The sequence below is a fragment of the Engystomops pustulosus genome, chromosome 6 (genome assembly GCF_040894005.1).
Source record: "Engystomops pustulosus chromosome 6, aEngPut4.maternal, whole genome shotgun sequence".
NCBI lineage: Eukaryota > Metazoa > Chordata > Amphibia > Anura > Leptodactylidae > Engystomops > Engystomops pustulosus.
The window spans coordinates 145,429,675-145,454,938 of NC_092416.1; the positions used below are offsets into that span (position 1 = coordinate 145,429,675).

The 25,264-nt window shown below is 38.1% G+C and overlaps 1 protein-coding gene and 1 long non-coding RNA gene across 2 annotated transcripts in view; one reads left to right on the forward strand and one right to left on the reverse strand.

Annotated features, from left to right (window-relative positions):
• Positions 1–9,963, forward strand: part of LOC140064584 (uncharacterized) — a 44,887-nt gene extending 34,924 nt beyond the window's left edge. Inside the window, exons 2-3 of the long non-coding RNA XR_011847776.1 lie at positions 8,668–8,764; positions 9,438–9,963. This is a non-coding gene — a long non-coding RNA (uncharacterized lncRNA). The remainder of the gene's footprint in view (positions 1–8,667; positions 8,765–9,437) is intronic.
• Positions 9,964–19,007: 9,044 nt separating this feature from the next.
• Positions 19,008–20,789, reverse strand: HOXB1 (homeobox B1). Its single transcript, XM_072113661.1, has 2 exons — positions 20,183–20,789; positions 19,008–19,360 (listed from the first exon to the last, which is right to left on the reverse strand). Exons 1-2 carry the CDS (start codon positions 20,787–20,789, stop codon positions 19,047–19,049), a joined length of 921 nt encoding a protein of 306 aa, XP_071969762.1. The 3' UTR covers positions 19,008–19,046.
• Between the last annotated feature and the right edge of the window lie 4,475 nt (positions 20,790–25,264).

Consider the following 25,264-nt stretch of genomic DNA (forward strand, 5'->3'; position numbering starts at 1 on the left):
ATAGTCGTATACATGGTCAGACATATCCATAGCCCTAGTCATATACATAATCAGCGGTATCCATACTCATAGTTGTATACATAGTCAGACATGTCCATAGTATTCGTTGTATCCATAAGCAGACCTATCCATCGTCATATACATAGGCAGACATCTCTATAGTCAAACATACCCAGAGTCATATCCATAGCTAGACATATCTATAGCATGCCACACTTTGGGATGATCAGGCCAAAAGTGTGGAAATGATATGTGTTCATGTGGGTTAATTTTTCTTTCCAGTACAAGGTCCTACCACAAAAAAAAATAAATTTCCAGTTGTATCTTGGAAAAAGCAGAATTTGGAAAAAATACAGACTGTGATGACCTATAAAAGCAGTTTAACAGGATACATTTAGATTGCTCTTTGTTGCTCCTTTTCTGTAACTCTTTTTTTAGAATATCGATAGAATTCTATAAGAATATATGTCTTCAAACTGAACAATAAGGCATAAAGGTTATCATTTCTATAAGAGTGTCAGTCTGAATGAGCAAAATGGTCAATCTCCTCTATAAATATATACCTATACATATGTATGTGTCTATGAGAATGTGTTTATAGAGGAGATTGACCAGTTGGCTTATTCGGACTGACACTCTTATAGAAATGTATATGAAGCAGAAATGGCAGTGAAATAAGTGGTATATAAAACTTTTTGTACTAAAATGACACAAGGGAGGGCTCTGCAGAGACTACTGGGGATGTCGGGTAACCTTGGCCCTGGTGCTCTCAGAGGCTACTCCACGCCCCAGTAGTCTATGAATGTAATTTGCATCAAAATAAAAGAAAGTATGGAAACATATATTTTAGGCTTTAGAAAATAATAAAAGGTGTAAGTAGTGTAAAAGTAATAATAATCTTTATGTAGAGGTCAGACAGAGTCCATCACAACCCCAAGAGAGGGGGACTGCTGCCTCAGGGTTATGGTAACATCACAGACCAAAATGGAGAAATTGAGGTTAGTTCGGTTAGACTTTAGTGGAAAGACAAAAAGTTCAGTTTTGGAAGGATTATGTTTCAAGAAGAGAAAGGACATGATTGTAGAGACGGCAGAGAGACAGTCACTGGTGTTCCGCGGTAAGATGGGGGTGATATTACATGTATACTTATATAGTTGGGTATCAACAGCATAAAGATGATACGGAAAACCAAATCTGCTGATGGTTTGTCCAATAAGTCGATTCCTGACGGTGGATCTCCTTTAAGTGTACCACATTGGTGAATGTATTTGCAATAGTTCCGTTTGTTTACCAAAATTGCCAATACAAGAAAATTAAACACAACTTATGAGCATGACAAAGGAGTGATCATTTTGGCTTCCCAATTGCAATGGTGTTACAATGGCTCATTCACTCTCCAGATGGGCCAAATCTCCAGATCTGTGATGGGATCTTAGAGGAAACCTGACATAACAAATTGGCCTAATTAACTATTCCCGGAATATTTTCAAGCAGCTTAGAACTTCCAGATCATGTTTGTTTCATGACCCAGTATGATGCTATCATCCAGAAAAACAACTTTGAAGTGAGATGTAAAATGGTTGTATAAAGTCAAGAGAGTGGAGAGTTTAACATTGAAGTCAAGCTCTACCCTACCCACATCTAAACGCCTACTTTCTGGAGGCTGGGAAAGCTTGACTTCAGTGTTAAACTCTTCACCTCCTTGACTTTTTCTATCATTCTTTATTGTGCAAAAGAAAGTAAAACCGAGTAAACATACACAATATGCAAATGTTTAGGACTCGCAGGTCCAGATACTATAAGACAGTGGGTGATCCATTTGATCTTCTTGTATATATCGCCTAGTGGGTAAGATAAACATTGTATTATGATACAATAAGAAACAAAACTAAAGTCACTATAGAATGACAGTAGTAACCAGAATTCAAAGAACAGGGAGGGCAGAGGAGATGAGGTGGTGGAGGGCCCACTGGGGAAGTCTAACGCCATGTTCTGGCTGAGGAGTAGTAGCAGCATTACAAAAAAAGTGGTGAAAGCAGGGGACTGTCTAAGTGTTATCCACGGGCCCCAGGTGAGAGGGTCATTGCGTTTGTTGATCCAGCATCATAAGATTCAGCTGTGAGTTCCTGTTATTTCACCAAACCAGTTTGTCAGCTGGAGATCTCAGGTAATTTTCCAGTCTAGGAATAGACTATGTGGTTGGTTGGGATTTGAATCCCAAAGTAGGGTATCGCTTCATTTTTCCAAGTAAAAGGATACTGAGAGCTTAGGGTTTGTGTGATCAAGGGGTCAAGCTCGATTCCCGTTGCCACACACTGAGAGGGTTAATCTTCTGATTGCTAAAGAAACCAAATGTGTTGAATGTCTTTTTTACTGAGGAAAGGGAGGATAAGGGATATGTGAGATACTTATTTTACTATTATTTACTATTTTTACTTAATTTTTGTTAAAAAAAAACAATAAAACGGCTTTTGTTTTACCTGGAGAACAAAAAAAATTGTGGAGGGTATACATTCTTGGTTTCTCATGGCAGTATACACTGTTCTTGGATTTTACTCCTTCCTGCAGTGGAGTACATGAGCGTACCTTTGTCTAAGCATGGACACTATACTCATTTTATTTGTTGGTGTTAGTATTTGTCAGTTTGTGTACCAGACACTTAGGTTGAAGTATAGTATAGTGAATACTATGGTTCTTAGTATTCCCTTGCATTATCCAATGTGTCTTGTGAATATCTATCCTGCCACTTGATGCACATAAGAACATCACGGATTACATAAAGTGATACAGAACATTCCACATGTCCATTGCCATTGCTAATAAACAGATCTAATACACTTTATGTGACAAATATCAGTAACTGTTGACTTGATTTTATAATAAAGTTAACAATAACATTTATTAGCAAGTGATTTTGTTCCACATCTTAAATCTTTATGTCTGTATTTTCCCTTAGGCTAGCTTTAAGTTTTTACAGGATTTCCTATTATAGATGTCATTGTGCAAATTTGTTTGCCTGTCACATTGAGAGGCCCAGCTTCTTGCCTTTGGCTCTATCTGTCAACTCTCATAGCCACCTCTCTCCGAGGCAGGTTCGAACACTACCTTTTTCCTACTTTTATAACATTTCCGTTTTGCTTTGATATTCTTTTATTATATGGTTAGATATGTGAGCTGTAACAAGAAATCAGATTGTACCATAAATAGTTGCGCCACCTGTTGTGCATAGAGAATAACAAGTAAATATATCATTATCAATTTTCACCAGTAATAAATAATACATTATAAATATTTATAAAACACCATCATATTCTACACATATAAATAAAGTAAGACATTACAGAGCAATACTGTAGTAAAATAAGACATTACAGAGCATACCATGGTAAGGATCTATATAAATAAAGAATTTCCGTATATACTCAAGTATAAGCTGACCCAAATATAAGCCGAAGTCCATAATTTTACCACAAAACCTTTTAAAGGAATCCACTTGGACTTCAGCAAGAGCAATATGCTCAAGGAAATCATTTTTTGGCACTATGGACTCAAAATTGTGATTCTTTCTTATGATCCATTAAAATATGAGTTCTCCACAGATTATGCTCAGTTCACATTACCGTTCAAACCTCCGTAAAGAATAGAGGTTTAACAAATAAATTAAAATCCCATTGACATCAATGTACATTTTATGTCATCCTTTATGGTCGGTTAGGCAGGTATCCGTTGAGCATGCATTTTTGTTTTGTTTTTTTTTACAAAAAAAAATATTTACGGTGGCTGAAGTACTTTTCCCGCTTGATAAAAAAACATGTGGATAACGGATTTTACAATGTTTATAATTTAACATGGAAGTCAATGGGAGACGGGTTACAGTGTCAGTATGAGTTATTACATTAGTTTTTTTACATAGATAGAAGATAGACAAATACATATATTTTAAAATATAATGTTAATCTGTACATAGATACATATAGACAGAGCTAGTTAATCCATATGTAGATAGATAGATATATGATTGATGCAATTGTAGATGTTAGGGTGGGTTGTGTATGGCAGCAACATCTGGGGGTGTTAGCATACACTCTTGTCAGATAGATATATAGATGCAATTGATAGAAAAGATAGATGGATAGATAAAACAATAGACATGAGATATGGGCCAGTGCAAGCACTGGACATACCCGGGCAGGTGCCAGGGCACAGAGCTGCTGGGGGACCCACATAAGGCTTTATATAAAGAATCCATAGGGGTGAGAGGGGCTGTATCTAATGAATCAATAGGGTGTTAGGGGGACTTAATGTAAAATACCCATGAGGAGGCTGTTTGGTATGATTAACTAGGGAATATTTTAGGGAACAGGGGACTGTTTTTTAGTTTCTGAATTTTTAATGCCGCTATGTGCAAACGGGCCAACTGAGGCTTTGTCGCCCAGGGGCCTACTGAAACCTGGAGCCGACCCTACATGAGATATAGATCGATAGTTTTCCATAATAAATAATGAAAACAACATCTGTCAAATATAAAAGGAATTACGGTAAGTGAACTGTCAGTTGTTAACATTGGTATGTTGGGAACAGGAAAATTGTGTAATCATCAGGAGTGGTAGTAATAGTAGGTGCCAGGGTTAGAGTGAAGTTCTGCCTATTTGCCCTGATCCCACAATACTCTTAGTGTATCACAGATTACTTAAAACGTAAAGTTATGAATTTTACATAGTCTGGATGACTGACTGAGTGCGAGTCACTTGCCTGAGAAAGAATAGTTATCAGGTTGCATTTCAGGATGAAGTTACTTGGCAGGGACAGTGTAATGCTCTGGTGAAGTTCTGGTACCAGTATCTCTTTGTGACTTCAGCATATTATGCGTTTTGCTACACTGCATACAGTATTGAGGTGGGTCAGGGGACAACTTTAAAATCTTAAATAAGAACCCCCATATTTGTTTGCAGATGTGGATTCCCCAGTAACAAAATTACATTGGTTCATTATTTAAGTTTGTTTCATTGACAGATAACCCTTTTGTCACCAAAAATAAAAATGGGTAAAAATGATGGCGAGAACTACACCCATTGGGTCAAAATAAAAATGTGACAAACATTTCTTAAAACTCTATCCAATGATACTAAAGAGGACCCTGTATTTTCACCCCCGCGGGTGAGGTGACAATGAGGGACAATGGCGTGGATGAAGTAGTTTTCTGTTCTCTTCGGAGGCGGTTGTAATGTGAATCTCGTTAACTTGAGGCTCGTCCCATCTGAAAATGGGGATTTTTCCTTGTTGCCTACAAAGTTTTCAAATATAGAAAGCTTTACATTCAGTGCTCACATTGGATAGATTTCAGAAAAATATTGCATATGTCTATTTTCAGATTTTAGATATGATGTGTATGTATCAAAATATCCCCCTTTTCAACATGTTTACACACTATATATTGTAAATGATTATTAATATCATATTTGGAGGCAATATATAATATTATCAAAGAACAATATATAATTATTTGGGGGCACCATATATAAGGAATTAGGGGGGCTTATATATATTTATTAGGGGGGATTAAATATCAATTAATTGGGTAACGCTGCATAAGGTCTTATAATAATAATGCTTTATTTATATAGCGCACACAGATTACTCAGCGCTGCACAGAGCTTGTCAAATCAGTTCCTGTCCCCATGGGGCTCACAATCTAATCAACCTACCAGTATGTTTTGGAGTGTGGGAAGGACCCCCATGCAAACACAGAGAGAACATACAAACTCTTTGCAGATGTTGACCTGGATGGGACTTGAACCCAGGACCCCAGCACTGCAAGGCTGAAGTGCTAACCACTGAGCCAAAAATTGGGGGAGTGAGATATGTAAAATATAATTAATTCAGAAATGGATCTGTATATAATATAACTAACTCACAGGATTGCTGTAACTGCAGTGCCACCATATACATCTCGAGGCTCCTGCCTCTTGATGTATCCGGCAGCCGGGCTGAGCTGCGTTTATTTCTACAATAGGTTCTACCTGACATAGAATTGTGCAATTAATTAGCGAGTATTCAGCATGAATGTTCGCTAATTGTAGCAAGTATGCAGGGTTCACATGGCCCAAAGCTGGACCACCCCCATTCACACCCCTCCATGCCCCCTTGTTGTGGAGATGCATGAAGCAGAAAACAATCGCAATTGCCAGAGGTTTGCTAGTGATTGCGATTATTTCAGGGCTTCTGGCATAGAATCCATGATAAATGGGTTTTGAGAATTCACCGGGACATTCCTTCCTACTACCCCTTACTTACCTTCCCTGCAGTTATGCAGGCACTTACAGCAACAGGAGAGATGGAAGTGCTTTCCGCATTAAACCATGTGTCCAGTGTATACTTTTAGTTTTCCATGTAGCCAAAAGGCACAACATTTTCTTCTGTGATTGTCTTTCCTGGTGATAAGACCCTTTGTCAGGATGTTGTCACTGGATCAGGAAGTGGCGAGCAGCAGGAGCCCAGGCCAGACCAGGGGTGTAGCAGTGGCTATGCTTTTGTGTTGTGTTTCAATGCAGCCAGTTTGGGCATTTCTAAATATAATTTGACTTTAAGGACATCTACCACCGTGATGAAGGACTGTAAGCAAATGAGCCTGAGGGGCTCCAAGCTCCATTAACACCTTTGTATGCTCATTTGCATGCAGTCCTTCATCATGGTGCTAGATGCTCTTTAATTGAAAACCCCTTTTAAACTTTTTTTAAGAACTGTCCAAACACTCTCATGATATAAAGATCCTTTCTGAAATTCCTTTCTGTACCAAGAGGAAAACGAAAGAACATCCTCTTCAATTTCTGTGAATTACATTTAGTCCTTAAATGGTCTTAAAATGAGAAAATTAAATTATAATAACAAAAACACAACAGATTCCACAATGTCATAACTTATTTAGCAAAAATGAAACCAAAATGGAAAAGTAATGTGTGAACGTTAAGTCCCCCCATTAACCAATCACTTGTAACCATCATTTTCTGTAGGACTCCACCTGGCTGACTGATTGCAGATTGACATGACTGTTGTCAAACACAAAAAAAAGGATTTCAGTGTGAGACATAAACTGCTTTTATATCGGCTGGATTAATATGGATTACTAAAAACTCCCCTTTACAATAATGTTCTGTATTCATTGAAGTTGAGCAGGCAATAGGTTATAAAGGAAATCAAGCATCAAAATCAAGCAAGGATGAAACGGGGGCACTTACTCATAGATCCAGTCACCATTAATGTAGTAAACTTTCTTATATTTGTTATCCATAACCTCCTTTCCTCTAAAATCAACTTTTACAATTATGCTTATGAGTCTGAAGGGCTCCTGGGGATTACCAACACCCCTCCATGCTGTAGCTTTACAGGCTGTTACCCCTTTGCTCCATCAGCACTTCCCCCCTCCTTCTGTCTGATGTAATTTCACAGCAGTAGATGAAGTTTCAGAACACAGTGGGAGGGGGTAAGTGCTCCTGAACAATATAACAGCCTGTGCAGCTACTTTATGGTTAATTAGCATAATTTAGCAAGTTGATTTTAGAGGGAAGGAGGCCATGAATAACAAATTTAAGAAGATTACCACAGTCAGTGTCTGGATCTCTGCGTATGTGTCCCTGGTTTATATTGCTTGATTTAGATGGAAAATTCCCTTTATAACCTATTGCGTAGTCAACTTCATAACATTTTTTTAAAGGCCAGTTTGTATTAATCCATATAATCTTGCCGATATAAAAGCCATTTTAGTCTCACATTGTAATCTATTTTGTGTGTTTGGCAACAATCGTGTCAATCTGAAATCAGTCGGACTTTGTGGAGTGTTACAGATGATGTATTTCTAATATGGTAATTATGTATATTAAGTACTCATAGTGCTGATATACATTGTTTACATTGTATTGATCTACAAGCACAATAACATGGTCTTTTTAGCAATCTTTTTGTAGATAAGATGGAGATAGATGCTCACATAATCTTTACTTTGAATATATACAAAGAGCCTTTCAGACCAGCAACACTTGACCCTTTTGCATAAACCTATGTCTGTCCCTATCACACAGATAAACCTACTATTGGCACTGAGCTAGTGTTATCTGTAGTTGAGAAAGGCTATTATGTTTCGAGGACCTGGTGTTAACCTTAATGACAATAAGTTTACCCCATAAAACATAGCAAAGTAAGGGTAAGTGTTCAGCCTTGAAGGTGTGATGAACAGAAGCCATAAGGAGTGGGCAATTCATCTTCTCAAAAGTGATGCTGCTACCAGGGCACTTATACTAGAGAGAAAAAGCACCTCCTGTCAAGAAGATGATAGGGTGCGTCATTCAGTCCCAACTCTAAAACTATATCTTTGTGATAAACAACCTTAGGTTTTTTAAGTTGATTGTACAGGAAGACCCTTGTTCATTGAATCAAGACTGTATAGAAAAGGGTGGAATACCCACAACAATATATATATATTCTATGTATATGCTGTACATTATATTATACATATAACAAAAACATAACTCTATATGTCAATGTCAGAATTCTCAATACAATATTCTCTCCAATATAACACATATGTACGTTTTGTTATATACTGTATGTGTATACTGTACACTTTCTATATACTTATATAAATAATATTTTATTTTTAAATGGACTGAAAAGGAACAAATAAATTGTGAATGGCTCATTTTCTGGTAAGTTGTTTGTTCATAAACAACTTGCATTCAACATTAAGCCTGGAAGGAAAGCCAAGTTTAAGGTAAGGTATTAGCTATAGTCATGCTTTTAGCTTGTACCACCAATGTCATCTGATTTAGTTGAGCCAATGGACCTGCTTTAACCAATCAGTGGCCTCCTTGGACCAAGAGAAGTCACTATTTTTCATAGCACAATGATATCCCATGGTTGAAAAATTGACTGATTGGCTGAAGCGGATCCCATGACCTCCCCCCTTCCCCACACATACTTCTGGATAAGTCATTAGTTTCATAGACTAGACAAGAGAAGGATAAATACTGTACCCTTTTTTTGGCTCCAGCTCCAATGTGGTTTTCCAAGATTATATGTAAGAGAATGAGACATAACAAATCCCCACAAAAATCAATGAACTAAAGCAACACTGTAAATAAGTACAGACCAAAATTATCTACGTTCTACCGTTGCTGTTGAGTTGAGGTCGTGCATGTGACTGGGCCATTGCCACACCTTGATTCCTTGCTTTTTTAGCCATTCTGCTGGTGTCCATTGGGATCATTGTACTGTTAAGGGCCCCCCAGTTATAAACTGGTATCACCGCTCCCCCCTCTTCCCAGGTAGAAATATGTATAAGAATGGTGTAAGGTAGCGAAAGGATTAATAGTAACAGTTTTGGCACTTTTAATTAATTTGCATAAAATACTATATTCGGACATTAAACTTCCCTGTCTTGAGAGGCGAGTTGGTCTAGTTGGTTTCCAGAAGCTTCCAGTATCCAGGTAGACTTCTTCAGAAGAACAGCTGATTGGCAGCTGTCATTCAAGCGGGAAGCTAGAAAGAGGATAAATCCGAGCTCCACCGTGGTCAAGCTGTCTTTGTGGTCAAACATCAAAGGAAAGAAGTTCAGCGTGTAACCGCTAAATGTCCAATACAAGCTAGTCTTAAAGAAAATCTACCATCAAAATCAAGCATGATATACCAGGGGATCTTAATAAGAATAATAATAATCCTTTATTTATATAGCGCTCACAGATTATGCAGCACTACACAGAGCTTGCCAAATCAGTCCCTGTCCCCAATGGGGCCCACAATCTAATCAACCAACCAGTATGTTTTGGAGTGTGGGAGGAAACCAGAGGACCTGGAGAAAACCCATGCAAACACGGAGAGAACATACAAACTCTTTGGAGATGTTGACCCTGGGACATGAACCCAGGTCCCCAGTGGTGCAAGGCTGTAATGCTACCCACTCAGCCACCGTGCTTTATTTTAATATTTGTTTACCACAGCCTCTTTCATTATACAATTATGCTAATGAGCCAGAAAGGCTATAGGCCTGTTATCAGAGGCCCACCGTGCTGCAGGTTCATAGGCTCTTAAATTCTGAATAAGCACTTCCCCCTCCCACTGTATGCTCCCTGCTCCCAAGATTACAGAAGATGCAGGGGGAGGGTGAGAATGAGACTTGCTGCTGCAGTGTAACAACAGCTTTTGAAACCAGAGCGCAGAGGGTTTCTGTAACACCCCCAGGAGCCCTTCAGGGATATCAGTATAATTTTAAAGATTGATTTTAGAAGTAAGAAGGCCATGAATAATAAATATAATAATATTACCACAGTCACAGTGCCTGCATATAAGTGTAGCGTTCCTGGCCATTGATGGTAGGTTTCTCGTTAAAAGGTTAAACAGAATAAATTAGAAATGTACTACACTTCTATATATGAACTGAATACACTGTATTTACATAGAACTGGAAGATATTTCATTTGTATAATTTTGGGAGAAAATGTTTGCACTGAGAAGACATCTCTTCCTGTATCATCTATTTCTAAAATGAAAAATGACCTGATGTGAGTGAAATCTTTCACAAAAAGCACCACTGCTTCAAGTACATCAATAAACTATCCGAATGATGTGAAACAGTAATATAGAGATTATACAAGAGAAACTCATGGGTTCTGGTGCTGTCATTTCAAAGCCTAGTTGTTACAGTGACCTTACAATTTTATATAGATGCTCAATGATTTGTCATGAATCATAATGAAAATTATAAGAATCTTTATTTATAAAGCCCCATCAAATTCTGCTTGAATACATAATAGATCCAGGTCCTAGGTCTGGGACCCAAACCTATCTTGAGAACTTGGGTCCACCTTACCCCCTTCCCATGGCTGAGCCACTTTCTCCTCAAGACTATGGGAGCTATGAAAATAGCCAGTCATATGGACCACTTTGGCTTTCGCTTTTCCTATATACATATACACTGCCTGTTTATTGGCAGGGAAAATAACCCACTTCCACAATCCATTTTGGTGTCCCGTGGTAAGAAAGGATCAGGCATGTTCCAATCCAACATGCCCAATTCACCTTACACATAAAATTACCATCGTAGAGCTAGGTTAGATACATAACCAGGCCAGCTTTCATATAATTTGTATGGACACCTTACAGGGGTTTGACTCTAGAGGGTGGGCTCCAGCAAAGGCAGTTGTCCACTTTATTCTGCATATGACAGCTCGGGTAACCCCTGGCATCAATGGTCATATGCCATTTATTCCAACATGATTTTGAGGCCAGTTCAAGTTTGAACGCAGAACACATGCAGTATGAACGTGACAAATCCTGCCACAAGCCCATGGTTTTGATGCACCCATCTCTATCTCGTGAGTCTTTATCAGGTCTAAAAATTTTATAGAAATGGAAAAGTGTCACCTCAGACTGTAAGTGGTTTCCGTGAGCCAGGCGTAAAAATTAAAGCTTTTGGACTACTATTAAGCAGGGTCATGGTACAGTGATCATACCGTGTCTCACCACACCCTGACCAAGCCGGGCTCCCACATCGCACATTATACATCAGGTCCTTGTCCTGTAAGTATTGGGGCAGATTTACTTATTTACCCGTTCCTGTCGCGATCCCCGAGGTGCGTTGTCCGACGAGCATGAAGTCCGGTGCAATTCACTAAGAACGTGCGCCTGATATGCATGTGTCGCTTCCCCACTCAGGTCCCCCGGAGTTAACCTTCTTCTTACCGGTGTATGTGAGTGCATGTCTTGCGACCACAATTTGAATTGCTTGAAAATCGGAAATAGTTGGGAAACCCGACAGAAATGCGGTGTGCGGACCCATTGCGGATCCATTATGTTGCAGCCGTGGTCATGAGGCCTAAAGATGAAGCCCCAGCTACTGGTTCTGTGAACTTTCATCTGTCCATGTGAAGTAGTTTACCTCCATCCACTTCATGTTATCAGTTTCACGTGGTAATCTGTGTGGCACGCTATCTTCTTTAAGAAAAAAAAAGGAGTTTGCACAATAGTATAACAGTGAGTTATAGTCAAACATTGCTGTATCCTATTTCAGTGATTATGAGTTGACAATTGCCCATTACCTGTGTACATTGAGGTGAGGTAGATTCTTGCAGTATGTCCATTTATGATAACCTATCTGCTCTCCATCCATCATGTCTCCACAGTCTGGCTATTTACCCACTGATAACCTCTTCTGTGAATAGGCTTGGTCTTGTGTCTTGCTAGTTCACAACTGATAAGAAAGGGCAAGGTGGTCAGGAACAGCACACAATGAAAACTGAATTTAGGCTAAAGCTGGTTCTCTTCTGTTATATATTTAAGGTAATGATCTAATATGCTGTAGTCACAATGAGTCATCCAATGTGCAGTTTATGATGTTATTAAGTTACACATTTCCTTTTATACTGTTTTACATGGTCATCATTGCTTTTACAAAAAGTGAGAGGGAACGGCCCTGGGCTCCTGGACAGATATATATAATTTATATTACAAGCTGGTGGCCAGCACGCATCCTCCTAATAAAGTAGGAGCATCGCTGATTACATAATGCTGGAAATAAGCTGACATAGGATAGCTGCTGCAATATTCATCCATGTGGTCTCACAAAATTAGGATAGGGTCAAAACGGCCCTCTACATCACCTCAGCACTATTCTTCATAAGATGTAAAGACATTTACAGCGGTAAATCTGTTCTAGTTGCCCATGGAAACCAATCAGACCTCCGCTTTCATTTGATAAACAGCTGGGGAAAAATGAAAACTGAGCTCTGATTGGTAGTCATGGGCAACTAGAACAGTTTTACCTCAAACACTTTTGATAAATCTCCCACATTGTGTCTTACACTCAACATTATGAAGATTGCCGATCGACATCTATACTTTCCAGTGATTTGGTATTTTTGAAAACTGTGTAAAAAAACACACAATTGTCTTCTGCATTATACGTTTTAAAACATATATTTATGGTATTTTTTTTTTGTTAGACAAATCTAAGGCCTTATTCACACATCCGTTAAAAAATGGCATTGTTTTTTAAGAGGAAGAACTCGGTTACACTAAATGCAAAACATTTTAATAGATCGATTCACATGACCATTTTGTGACTGCGTGTCTGTTCCATAAAATTAAGAGAATGTTCTAGTATGAACTGTTTTTCACTTTAGTTGTTAAGTTTGGGATGAACCGTGAAAAACAAGTGCCGCACAGATGTAACCATGAAAAACGGGTGAAAAATTACTATTTTTCATGGCAGTAAATCATTCATTTTTTTCAAGCATAACTTGAGCCTATGTTTTCACTGATGCTAAATTTTCTAAAATCTAAACTTTTTGCCCCTAAAGAACATACTAGACTGTAATCATTTTACCCAGAACGTAGATGTGGATCTGTTTTAGCAGTCACTATCCCTGAGAGAACTGATTCCAATGTGAACAGAAACTTGGGGGGTAAAAGGGAGTGGGGAATTTATCAAGCAGCGTTTTTTGATGTTACCCTCCGCCCTGCATGTAGCACCCGAATATCCTAACAAGCTCCGGCCTCTAAATTTGAGGCCCACTTGTCATGGCCCACTCCACACTCCTTCCTGCCCAACTGGCTTAGAGATGCCATGAAAAGGGAGAAGGCCTTGCACTAAGATTCAAGACTTTTTCAAGGCCTTTTTCACCCCTTTAGTCCTTATTCTATCACCTGTAGTTGGTCCTTGGTTCTTTATAGAAATGATATCTCATAAATGGCTAAAGATAAAATTGGGCTTAACACACACACATTTTAGATGGAAGATGATTAGAGAACTGCATTACGGACAGACTATATTCAATTAAAGGAAAACTATTTAGAGGTGCTGAACAAATGAATAGTTTCTGGATTATGACTTGATTTTATTTACTAGGCGAGGTGAGGAAAATGTGATGAGGTAGTGACGCTTTCATCTTGTTTTCTATTATTTTTACAACTTAAGTATGAGATTTCATGAAAGCTGACCAGTTGAGTGGTTCTAAACTTTAGTTTGGCAGCCTATATCTTTTCTCGATCACACATGTTCCTCCTTAAGTGAGGCTTGAAATGGATTTTAAATATTCAATACAAGTCAGTGATTTTTCACACGTCAGCACTGTACGAAAAATACAGTACAACTGTACATTAGTGAAAGCATGGTCACTTGGGACCCAGAAGGGGCTGCGAGACCTTAACATGACCTTAAGTTGCTGTCCATCCAGGGTCTGTCCTGGGACATCCAGCATAGCCTCTGCTGCTTTGATTTCCAAGTGAACTTTCAATGAACTTAGGCCTGGGGGAAGGAGCCTGCAGGACAAGACGCTGAGATGAGATCCTGGGACAAGTCATCAACTTGTGTAAATATTGAAGTAGCCCATGGAAAACCGGCCTGAAATAGAGCTGTCAGGGTAGAGTAAACTGAGAACAAGGTGGGCCTGAAGAAGAGAAAGGACATTTCAGTTGTCTCACAATCCTGAATGTACCTGAACAAAAATGAGATGGACAACATAAAGGACGGTGGAAAGGTCATAGCCAGGACACCTTTTCCAATAAAATTACTCTCAAAAAGTGGTATATGTAATGGACTATACAGTGTAATGTTATAAGTGTATGTATATTCTGTATAGACATCTTTTTTATACTGTTTATAGCTCGTATATTACATTTATGCTAAATTCACACTGCCGCTCCTTGCCTCCGTTAAAAAAGTCAAGAATAGAGGATTAACGGAAGTTTAACGTATCAGTTAAAAATCCCATTGAAATCAATGTAAATTTTATGGCATCCGTTATGGTCAGTTTGGCAAATATCCGTTATCCATGTGTTTTTTTCAAACTGAAGAAAAGTACTGAAGCCTCCGTCCTCAAAAAAACACATGGATAACACATACCTGCCTAAATGGAACATAGCAAATGACATAAAATTTACATTAATGGGATTTTTAATGAATATGCTAAACCTCAAATGTTTATTTTTTTGAACGTAGGGAAGGAACAGTAGTGTGTAATTAGCCTAATTGCATCCAAAACTGGATATGTGTAGCTGACATCTTTATGTCCGTACCAGCAAATCGAGAATAATTTCTCATCCATGTGCAAATATTGACCTGTGGCAAAGATCTTAAGGGCTTGTGTCCATGAGAGTGTCAGCGCCAGTATTATGTTTCCCGGCCCCCCTGCCTCGCACATGGTGCCAAATCTACAGCTCTGGCCTCTAAAATCTAAATCTTGGCCGGTTTTCTATTGGAGAATATAGAAAATACAGCGGGCCAGGGCATTCATGCACCCATCCGGCTTCTGCCCGTTCTCTTCTGTGTCGTGTCCAAAGTAGCATGCTGGGCGGAAAAGCTAAAAAAAATGGTGGATATGGCAAAAAATACACCAATGCATTTTTGTTCCATTCAGAAATAGAGCATGTCCTAGTCTGTGCCATTTTCACTCACCCGTATGTACAATAGATGTCAATGGGCCCGATCTGTGCCCGGGGAACTTTTATAACCCATCTTTCTAATGTGTTTTCTATTGGCAGTTCTGCTTTTTCTCTCTTTAATTTATCAAAATGTTGCATACCTGTGGTTACATTTTGTCTCATCATTTTGGGAGCTTCGCACCTTTTAATAGTGACCAGACTGAACAAGGGAGTCGGGAGTCTGATTTTATCGTTTTGGATGTGTCTTGTTTTTTATAGCCAGGTTTGCTTTGATTTTTTTCAACTTTTCAAATTGTCACAAATCCTAATTCTAACTCCAAGCAAAACTTTATACAACCCCCACCCAAAAAGCATACCAAAATGTAAAAATGATGCCATCAGCACAAAAAAAGGCAATAAAATTGTAATAAATTAGACAACACAGGAAAAAAGGCAGAAAAACTGCCAGACATGGTAGAAAAATGGAAGTGAAAGAATGATACATCTGCCCCAATGTTTTGGTGAAAAAAAATGAAAAATATGCCTCTGTCTATTTTTCACGGAAAGACCTCGGATGTCATCCATCCATTGTTTTCACAGACGGCTGTTTTTGTGCCTTATTTTCTGTTTTGTTTAGTTTTATTATTTGCTTTTTTTTTTTGCCGTTTTTCATGCTGAGCTCAGAAAAAGTCGCATTTTGTGGCACATGGCCAGGAATTGCTACTATTTACCTCCTTATGCTGACTCCACTCCACAAGTTGCCATGTGTAATCATATGGCGCACAATGCACCAGCATGTTAAAAATCCCAACCACCCAACCCACTGATAGAGGATGGATACCAGACAGACACAAATTGTTAACATGCGTTTTTCAACTTCGATATTCGGCTTGGTCGAGGGCACTTAGCCTTAAGCTGCAGCATGTCATTTACAGTACATGACACATTTACAACCCATAATAAAATCCACAACAACAACAAATCTTCACCAGTAGATTTTTTTGTTGTTTTCTGTGGATTTTCAATAAAAATGCTGCAAGAAAATCAAATGTATAATGGTAAAAGCCACATATGAAACCAATTTCCTGAGAAGTGGATTTAAGAGGAGCTGGTTTTTGGAAGGGAATTTCCTTTTGGCTAAAGAAACAATATTTGCAACTAAAGTATAATTTTCCAAATTATATATATATATATATATATATATATATATATATATATATATATAATATATCAGGTATCAATATATCAAACCCTTTAAGGCAAAATTCTGTCTTCAAAATTTCCCAAAGGGGTTTATTTATCTTTGGTGTTGAAATCTATGCCTGTCTCCTTTTGGGGGGGGGGAGCGGTTGTCATTTTTTAAATTACTTTATATTGGTTTTTTGAGACTTTTTTAACTGTCTGAATGCCAAAGATAAATCAGCCGCAACACAGGAAACCTAGGTGTCGGCTGACGCAAAAGTTGCAAAGTTAAGCGCCAAGCTACCAATGCACCCAATTATGAATATAACAGAAAAAAGTGGCAAAATTAATATAAATGACTTTTGCATAAAAATGTAGCAGGTTTTTTTTTTTTTGCCACTTTTGATAAGTGGATGGAATGGCACCAACGGACCACGGTGCAGGTAAAGCCCTTCCTAGCCTGGCTAATAAATTTTTATAACAGTTGGACAACCCCTTTAACAATGAGGCTTTAAAAAATTTATGAAAAAAAAAGTCATAATTTTGGTGCCAATGAACAGACATATCATTTATCAAAAGACGTGCTATCTGTTATATAACGGTCAAGTTAATGCAACACAGATTCCAGCAAAACTTTCTTTAAAAATCCCCCATTGATACATTGCCTCCAATGTTTTGGGTCAGTTTTGTTTGAATCCAGATCTGTGAATGTAAAACCTCTACAAAACTCTACAACTTTGGTGTGATAATTCCACATTTCAAAAAATTCCTGGTAAGTTTTATTCATTCATTTTGCAGTATAATGGTACCCAAATAACTGAATGTATAAATATACTGGCTAACCATGGGTCCAGCCCCCCACGCCCCATTTAGCTACCACAAGCTTCATCACTGCTGCACATTGCCTGTTGATAGATGTTGTGTGGGATGGAAACAAAGGCAGGTTTAACAAGTTACAAGATGTTCTTTGATTCTGCTTGTTAGTAAATAAATTAGCATATGATTCTTTTACAAGTCTCCACCAACTTGTACTGACAAAGTTAACACTGTGACTATGAAGCCACTAATTCTCATTCTGTTTTATTGTATTCATGCCAGAAAACCTGTGTAAACACATTGATAAATTTTATGTAATGGACTGTCTCTAGGATATATCTCTAAATCTAATTTTCCATTTTCAAATAATTGCACATCTACAGTTATTGTGTCTTTGCAGATAGGAAATGCATATTTACACCATGAACATCATTACTAGACAAATGTGAACCCAGAATGACTTGCCTAAAACTAAATATAGAAAAATATCTAAATGAATACAAAATATTGCATATTGCCTCTAACTTATAAGTATCATAAAACAGCTTAAAACGATTCCAAGCTCCACCTTGTAAGATTAAAGTGTGTTTGATGTATAGGAGCACCCATACTCCATCCTGTCTCCAGGGAGTGAGTAATGGAATAGAAATACATCTCCATAGAGGTGCCTTTGCACATCTTTTCACTTTTAAATTGTAGTCCTGTTTGTCTTTGTTGTGCTCAGGATCAGAGACAGAAGTTGGTTCTTGCAAGGGCTTGTATATCCCCTTGTGCTGATGTTAAATGTGACTTATTTATTGCTGAACACAACACCATTATGGTTTGCTGTCAGCATAGTGATCAACCATCAATACCTGGCCATTGAGGTGGTAACTATACACTAATAGGGCTGAGATAATCAGTAATTGTGCACATTACATAGCAATAAAGCCTATGATTTAGCAGGCAGAAATGACAACATCTTGTGTCTTATTCCAACCCTACACAGGAAGGTTTCCTGGACATCTTATCTACCAATGTCATTAAACAAATAAGCCATCATATCTAATGTGAGGTAGATTTATTTCTAGAGACAAACATAGAAAAACAACAACTGTATCGAATTGTAAAAATAGACAAAGCAGAACTCGACAGAAAATGATCTTGTTACATCGGCAGAAAAATTAGTATTGTCGGAAAGACAGCAAAGCAGATGTTTTGTTACTAGGAAATACTATGTTATAGCAGAAATACAATACTATAAATGTATTTATTTCTGGTTTGTACAAATGTCTTGTTAACAGGCACTGATTCTGCAATTGTGTAGTATTCGTTTCATCTATAGTGCAAACTAGTTTTTTTTTAATTAGGACACAGTCACATATTATGTACTGGATTCTGAAACACATCTCGGCAAAGACATAACAGACACAGAGGACATGACACTTACTCCTATAAGCATAAATAAAACTATAAATCAGCTAGCTCTAATGGAGATGCCTGAAAGTGCAGCTCCCCTAAAATATGGGGTGTCCCTGAGAGAAGCTGGCCAGCTCCCTTTTATTAAGTTGGTAAAAATCCCTGTATTCTGTATATAAATAAGAAGGCATTTATCCAAGAAAATAAACTATTTACATCTTTAATATCTGTAAAAATGAGTCCTATGTAGAGTTGGGAGAGGTGTCTGGTGAGGTGGACAGGTCTGAGGTCTCGCTGCTCTCCTTTAATGACTCCTTTATGATGCAGGAGTTGGCTCCTTCCTTCTCTCGTTTCTTCTGTTTCATCCTCCGGTTCTGAAACCAGATTTTCACCTGAGTTTCGTTCAGTTCCAATGTGGCAGCGATTTCCACTCGCCTTGCCCGGGTCAGGTACTTGTTAAAGTGGAACTCCTTCTCCAGTTCTGTCAGCTGCTTAGTGGTGAAGTTCGTCCTCATGCTGTTCTGTTGCGAATTTAACCCATAATCTGCAGGTTTGGCTGTGGAATATTGGCAACAGTATTATTATTAATATTCTAGAAGTATATACATTTGTGTTTTGTTGTAGCTTTGGCTATAACGAGGAAATATAAAACAAATTTACTGATATTTGGATTATTAATAATTATTGTTTTTTTCTGTTTTAAATATTATCATATAAATATCGAAAGTTTGTATTTCCTGTAGCATTGTCTATAATAAAGTATATTTACAATAATTTACAAAAGTCATTGGCACTATTATTATTACTATTATTATATAAATGTTGCGTCTGCTGTAGCATAGTCTATAATGAGGAGGTGATATTACTAATTTTTAATGAGGTCATTGTCAACATTGTTATTAATATTCTACAAATATACCTTATCATAGATTGTGCTACACAATGAACACAACTTGTATATATGTACTCATATTTAGAGAAGTCATTAGCAACATTGTTGTTATTATTTTATCTAAATATTTACATGCTATGTTTGCTGTAGAATTGTCTATAGCATAGTCTTTAATAAAGTATATTTAGAGAAGTCACAGGCACATGTAGCTCCCTGTAAATAGAGCAGATATTATGTAACACGTGTTTCCTAGTTCTGCCCACTCCATCCATTAATCATAGTTACTTTAAAACATGAATACGATGAAGACCTTCAACAGGGACACGGTGGGCTCTACCTCACTGATGGATTTATTGTAGGTAATATCATGGTGGGCACTGAACTGAGCCATCACATAAGATGGATGAGATACTAATGATCTGCGCCCACGTTTACAAATACTCAGTGAACTTGAGGCCTATAACTCATGGGATGGAAGCTACTCACTGGTCTTTGGCGGATTCCGCTTCACTTTCATCCAGTCGAAAGTTGGATTGTTGGATACCAGTTCAGGCTGGCAGGGCACCTCTTTTTCATCATGGAGCAGGGGTGAGTGGTTGGGGTAGTTCTGTAGCAAAGCTTGGTGCTCCTGCCCAAAGGAGTGTTGTAAATTGTAAGGTACGGGGCCTGGCACTGCTCCACAGTATCCTTCTGACAAAGAGCCAGTGTTGGGAGCTGTGCTGGCAGAATAGGGCTGCTGCTGGAAATAAACTCCTTCTGCTTCCTGGCTGGCATAGACTTGATGCCCATAGCCCTGGCTGCAAGTCTGTGAAGTGTAGCTGGGTATGGAGCTGGCATATGCGAAACTGGAGCTTGGAGGGTGATGATGATGATGGTAGCCGTGATTCTGCTGCTGCTGGATCTGGTTGGGTATTGCACCGGCTGCCCCGACTACATACCGTCCGTCACCGTTATAAATGTCATTGGTACTTGCACATGCTGGAAAGGATGATGCCCCTTGGTCTAGATGGTGGTATCCTCTGGGTGAGTAGGCACTGGTGCCACGGTTACAAATTGTATAGTCCAAAAAGGAGCCCATTCTGGTATTGTCCATCTGCCAGGGATGGAGGAGGGTCAACCTGTTTTCGGGGGAATCCTCCTTGCCCTACAACCTTTAGGTAGTATGTCAAAGCTGTAAACTTCCATCCATGGATTTCCAGGCTTCAAACCTTCTGTCTCTCACAGAGAGGGCACGTGATTCTCTGGGGACCAATAGCTGAAGACCTCCTGAAGCTTGTCAGATATCTGAACCCATCCATCATGGCCTGTGACATTTGCATGACAAAGAAACTTCAATCAAACCCGGCCCATCAATCTGATAACGACACGTTAGCGTCAGAATCTTTCTTCAGAGCCTCCAAAGAAAAACTTGGAATTATTCAGGACTTTTTAAGTGTTAAAAGACCTCAAGCAAAAGGAGAGAGAAAAAAAAGCTGTGGAGCACTGGATGAGAAGATTGTTTTAATGGAAAGCCTTTTTTTTTTTCTTCACCCTGGAGCTCCATCTGGCATGTTTAGATGCTGTTCTCCTTTGCATTATGTGTTTATAAAACATGTAAACCCTATATTTACAAATACAATAAAATGTAGCAGATAAACGATCACTAGTAAATATTCACATTGTTCCATGTCCTGGTGCTGGAAACCCACCATGACCACACAAAGATCTCCTACAGCTGCTGAGACATGGTCATTGGTGTGCCCACAATCCATAAATCCAGAAAGGTCTTCTGTACACACAAAAAGCCACCAGTCTAGCTACTAAAACCAACAATTTGTAGATAATCCTTCATCTTGAATTAACCTGATGTCCTCTCACTGGGCTGATGGTGGTGAAGTGTCTCCTCTCCTCCAGAGTCTTTGTTGAGGAGCCAGGATTTGGAAAGAAGTCTCTCCCACTCATTTTTCTTGCTAAAAGGAAATGGTTAGGTAAGCAACATTTATTTACTTGTTACAACCTCAGAGACAACGCCATGTAACAATATGACGCCCACCCTCATTTGTAATACTTGTCAAGAACCCACTCCCTGAGTCTGGGGACACGAGTTCATACAAGAGTCTTTACTAGCTCTCTGCTTCACCTACATCTCTTTTAATGAACAATTTGTTCAACAGTGTGGTATAGATCCCCAAGGAGCTCTGTGCTCACCTCCCATGTGCTATATTTATGATGTCAAATTATTGTAACTGAGGCAAAGGACCGCAGCACACGTGTATAATAGCACTGTGATATTTCTCATTTATGGGAAATATTATATCACCTGCAAAACACAGACTGCTGAATGTGACTGCATGGCCTGTGCCACAAGAACTAGCAGATGAGTTCAATGTGCAACCCCCAATGTATCAGATTATTATGCACGATGGGGTCATACAAAGGAGTCTTATATAACCACCTAAGAATCCTGTTTATCAAACAGGCTGTGTAATATTACTTCTTTAAGGATGTGGTCTGTTTTAATGTTGGAATGTTCTGCTTCTTGTAATAAAGTCATTTGATTTAGTTTTATGTGCCCCCCCCCCTCATTATTTGTAATCAGAGTGTACATACACAATACAAATGCTGCATTTTGGGATTACCCTTAAATACTGTGAATATATGAATGGGATCTGTCCTATGCTTTTCAATGTAGGTTATATACATTATAAAAAATTTTTAACTTTTTCCTATTCATCTCAATAAGTCCATAGAGTGTAAGCTCTTGGAGCAGGATCCTCATTCATATTGTTTAATCTGATCATGTTATGTTATTCAGGTTCTATATGTCCCTCATGATCTGTACAGCGCTGCGGAATACGATGTGGATATAAAATATCAGATTTATTTATCTGAATGTTTATGATTTTTAAACTGTCGTTTTTGGGGTAAATATCTGAAAATGATATTTTCAGTACATTTATCAACACCATGGATAATAATAATTGTTCAGTCTTTATTTCCTTCAAAATAGAATGTTGATCATTTGCAATTAAATCTTTATTGGGGAAATATTGATAAAATTGAATGTAGATTTTTTTTTTTAAGCATAGTTTGCCATGTTTTTTTGTATGTATGTTTTTCCATGTGCCAGTAAAGTCACTGATAATGCCAATGCCACAAAAACACATGGGGGGTGGAATCATAAAAAAATAGACATGCTCTGTATTGATCCATATAGTGGACCAATGACAGCCATTGTAATTGATTGGCCAGTGAAAATCACATAAAACATACAGATGCTCTCTGTGTACAGTCTGTGATTTTCATGGATACACCATAGTAAGTTAAAAATGTAAATATAAAATGTAAAGGGTTAAATTAGGTGTTCAATGATGTAAAATTTGAGGTTTAGCGTATCAATTAAAATCCGATTGACATCAATGTAAATTTTATGTCATCTGTTATGGTCAGTTGGGCAGTTATCCGTTATGTATGTAGTTCTTTGACAGAAAAAAACAACGGGGGCTGCAGTACTGTTTCTACTTGATAAAAATGCAGGGATAACGGATGTTATAATTTTTACTCTGAAGTCAATGGTTGATGGATAGTTAGAAACGGTGTCAGTTTCAGTTATTACATCAGTTTGTTTAGATAGACACATGAATATATTTAAAAACTTATGTTAATCTTATGTAAATACTGTAAATTTTATGTAATCCGTTATGGTCAGTTTGGCATGGATACGGTTTTTTCCATGGAAAAAGTACTACATCATCCATCATTTTTTCTGTCCGAAAAAACGCGTGGATAACGGAAACCTGCCTAAATGGAACATAACAATGCCATAAAATTGACATTGATGATAATGGGATTTTTAATTGATACGTTTCACTTCTGTACTTTTTTTTTTTTAACGAAGGTAAGGGACAGGGGTTTGAACGTTAGTGTGTGAACTTAGCCTAAACCACATTCATCGGCTGTCCATTAAGAATGTGTAAAACGTATTTACAGATGTGTAAATACAACCTTAACTACACTTTTGGATTTTTTTTCCATATTTGAGTATTTTTCTTTTGATCTTTCAACTTCCAACATTACATGAATTAAAACACAGGCTCATTTTAAAATTATTTAACAAAATAACACGATATAAGAAGCTAAAAGTAGAGCAGATCCTGCCAGAGGGGGCACACACCAGTGTGTCAGTGTGCTTGGTTTACAATCCTTCATCCTGGTGGTAGATGTCCTTTCATTTATCACCGCCCCCCATCACCGCCACTCTCTCAACGGTGACGTCACATCGAGAATGCTTGTAGCTGGTCCATGTTGCCTATTTCTACATAAAATAATCTAGCATATGTATGGGGATGGATTTTTATTTTGTGATTACCCTTCACACTGGATGGAAACTGATGTCAGAACTGATCCCATTGCTTTGTATAATATTGTTTCTGACATCTATCACATCAGTAGTGATGACAGATTTCTCACTGCGCAGGACAGAAAAAAATTCTAGTTCAATGTTTTATGTGCAGCTTCGGATGCCAGACCATTGCACTAAGAGCCCAAGAATGTTGTCAATTGTGTCCAACTCTCATCACTTTTCAGAACCAATGACACAGTATGGGAGCTGAACCTGAAACCGGAAATTATGGATGAGCAACGTTTATATCTAAAGTCATTATTTCTATTTATACACAATCATATCCGTCAACAACAATCTAAAGTGTTTTATTTATCACTGATATTGAATTGTTACTATCTATGGAAACAAATGAAATTAATATGCTACTTAAACATAACATTGCTTATGTTATGTTATAAGATGTAAGAACAGACCATGTGTAAATTCACAGTACATGTCTTCTGTACAGATACACTCAATTTATTTTAGCTGAATTCCTTCAAAGCAAAGTTTTGTGCTACTGATTTTGTTTTGGCAGAGTTTGTATTTTTTCCTAAATCAGATACATTAACAGCAGTAATCAACAAAATCAAGAAGTTGTCTTTAGCAACCAAGGTTCTGCTTTCTATTTGAAAAGTGTAAAAATGAGAAGTGAAGTATGATCGACTCCATGGGTAATTGTCCGCACGCATACCCATCCATCCCCAGGACTCTTTCACACAAAAACTTATTCTATCCTATCACTATGTGTGTAAACCAAAAAAAAAACACAGACCAATAAAGAACAAATTAATCCAGTATAGACTACAAAGCCATTATACAGTGTGTACAGAAAGCATTCAGACCCCCTTTCAGTTTTTTTGCTCTTTGTTTCATTGCAGCCAGTTGGTAAGATCAAAGAAGTTTTTTGCTCATTAATGTGCACTCTGCTCAGAAAAAGAACAGAAATGTAGGTATTTTTGATAATCTATTAAACAAGAAAAACTGAAATCTCACATGGACATAAGTATTCAGCCCTTTGCTCAGTATTGAGTAGAAGCAGCTTTGGAGCTGGTACAGCCAGGAGTCTTCTTGGGAATGATGAAACAAGTTTTTCACACCTGGATTTGGGGATCCTCTTCCATTCTTCCTTGCAGATCCTCTCCAGTTCCCTCAGGTTGGATGGTGAATGTTGGTGGAAGCCATTCTTGAGTCTCTCCAGAGAT

Coding starts and splice junctions, on each gene's coding strand:
- HOXB1 (XM_072113661.1), bottom strand. CDS start 20,789: ATGGACAATACCAGAATGGGCTCCTTTTTGGACTATACAATTTGTAAC. Junction 19,361..20,182: donor GCGGAATCCGCCAAAGACCA/GTGAGTAGCTTC, acceptor AATATTCCACAG/CCAAACCTGCAGATTATGGG.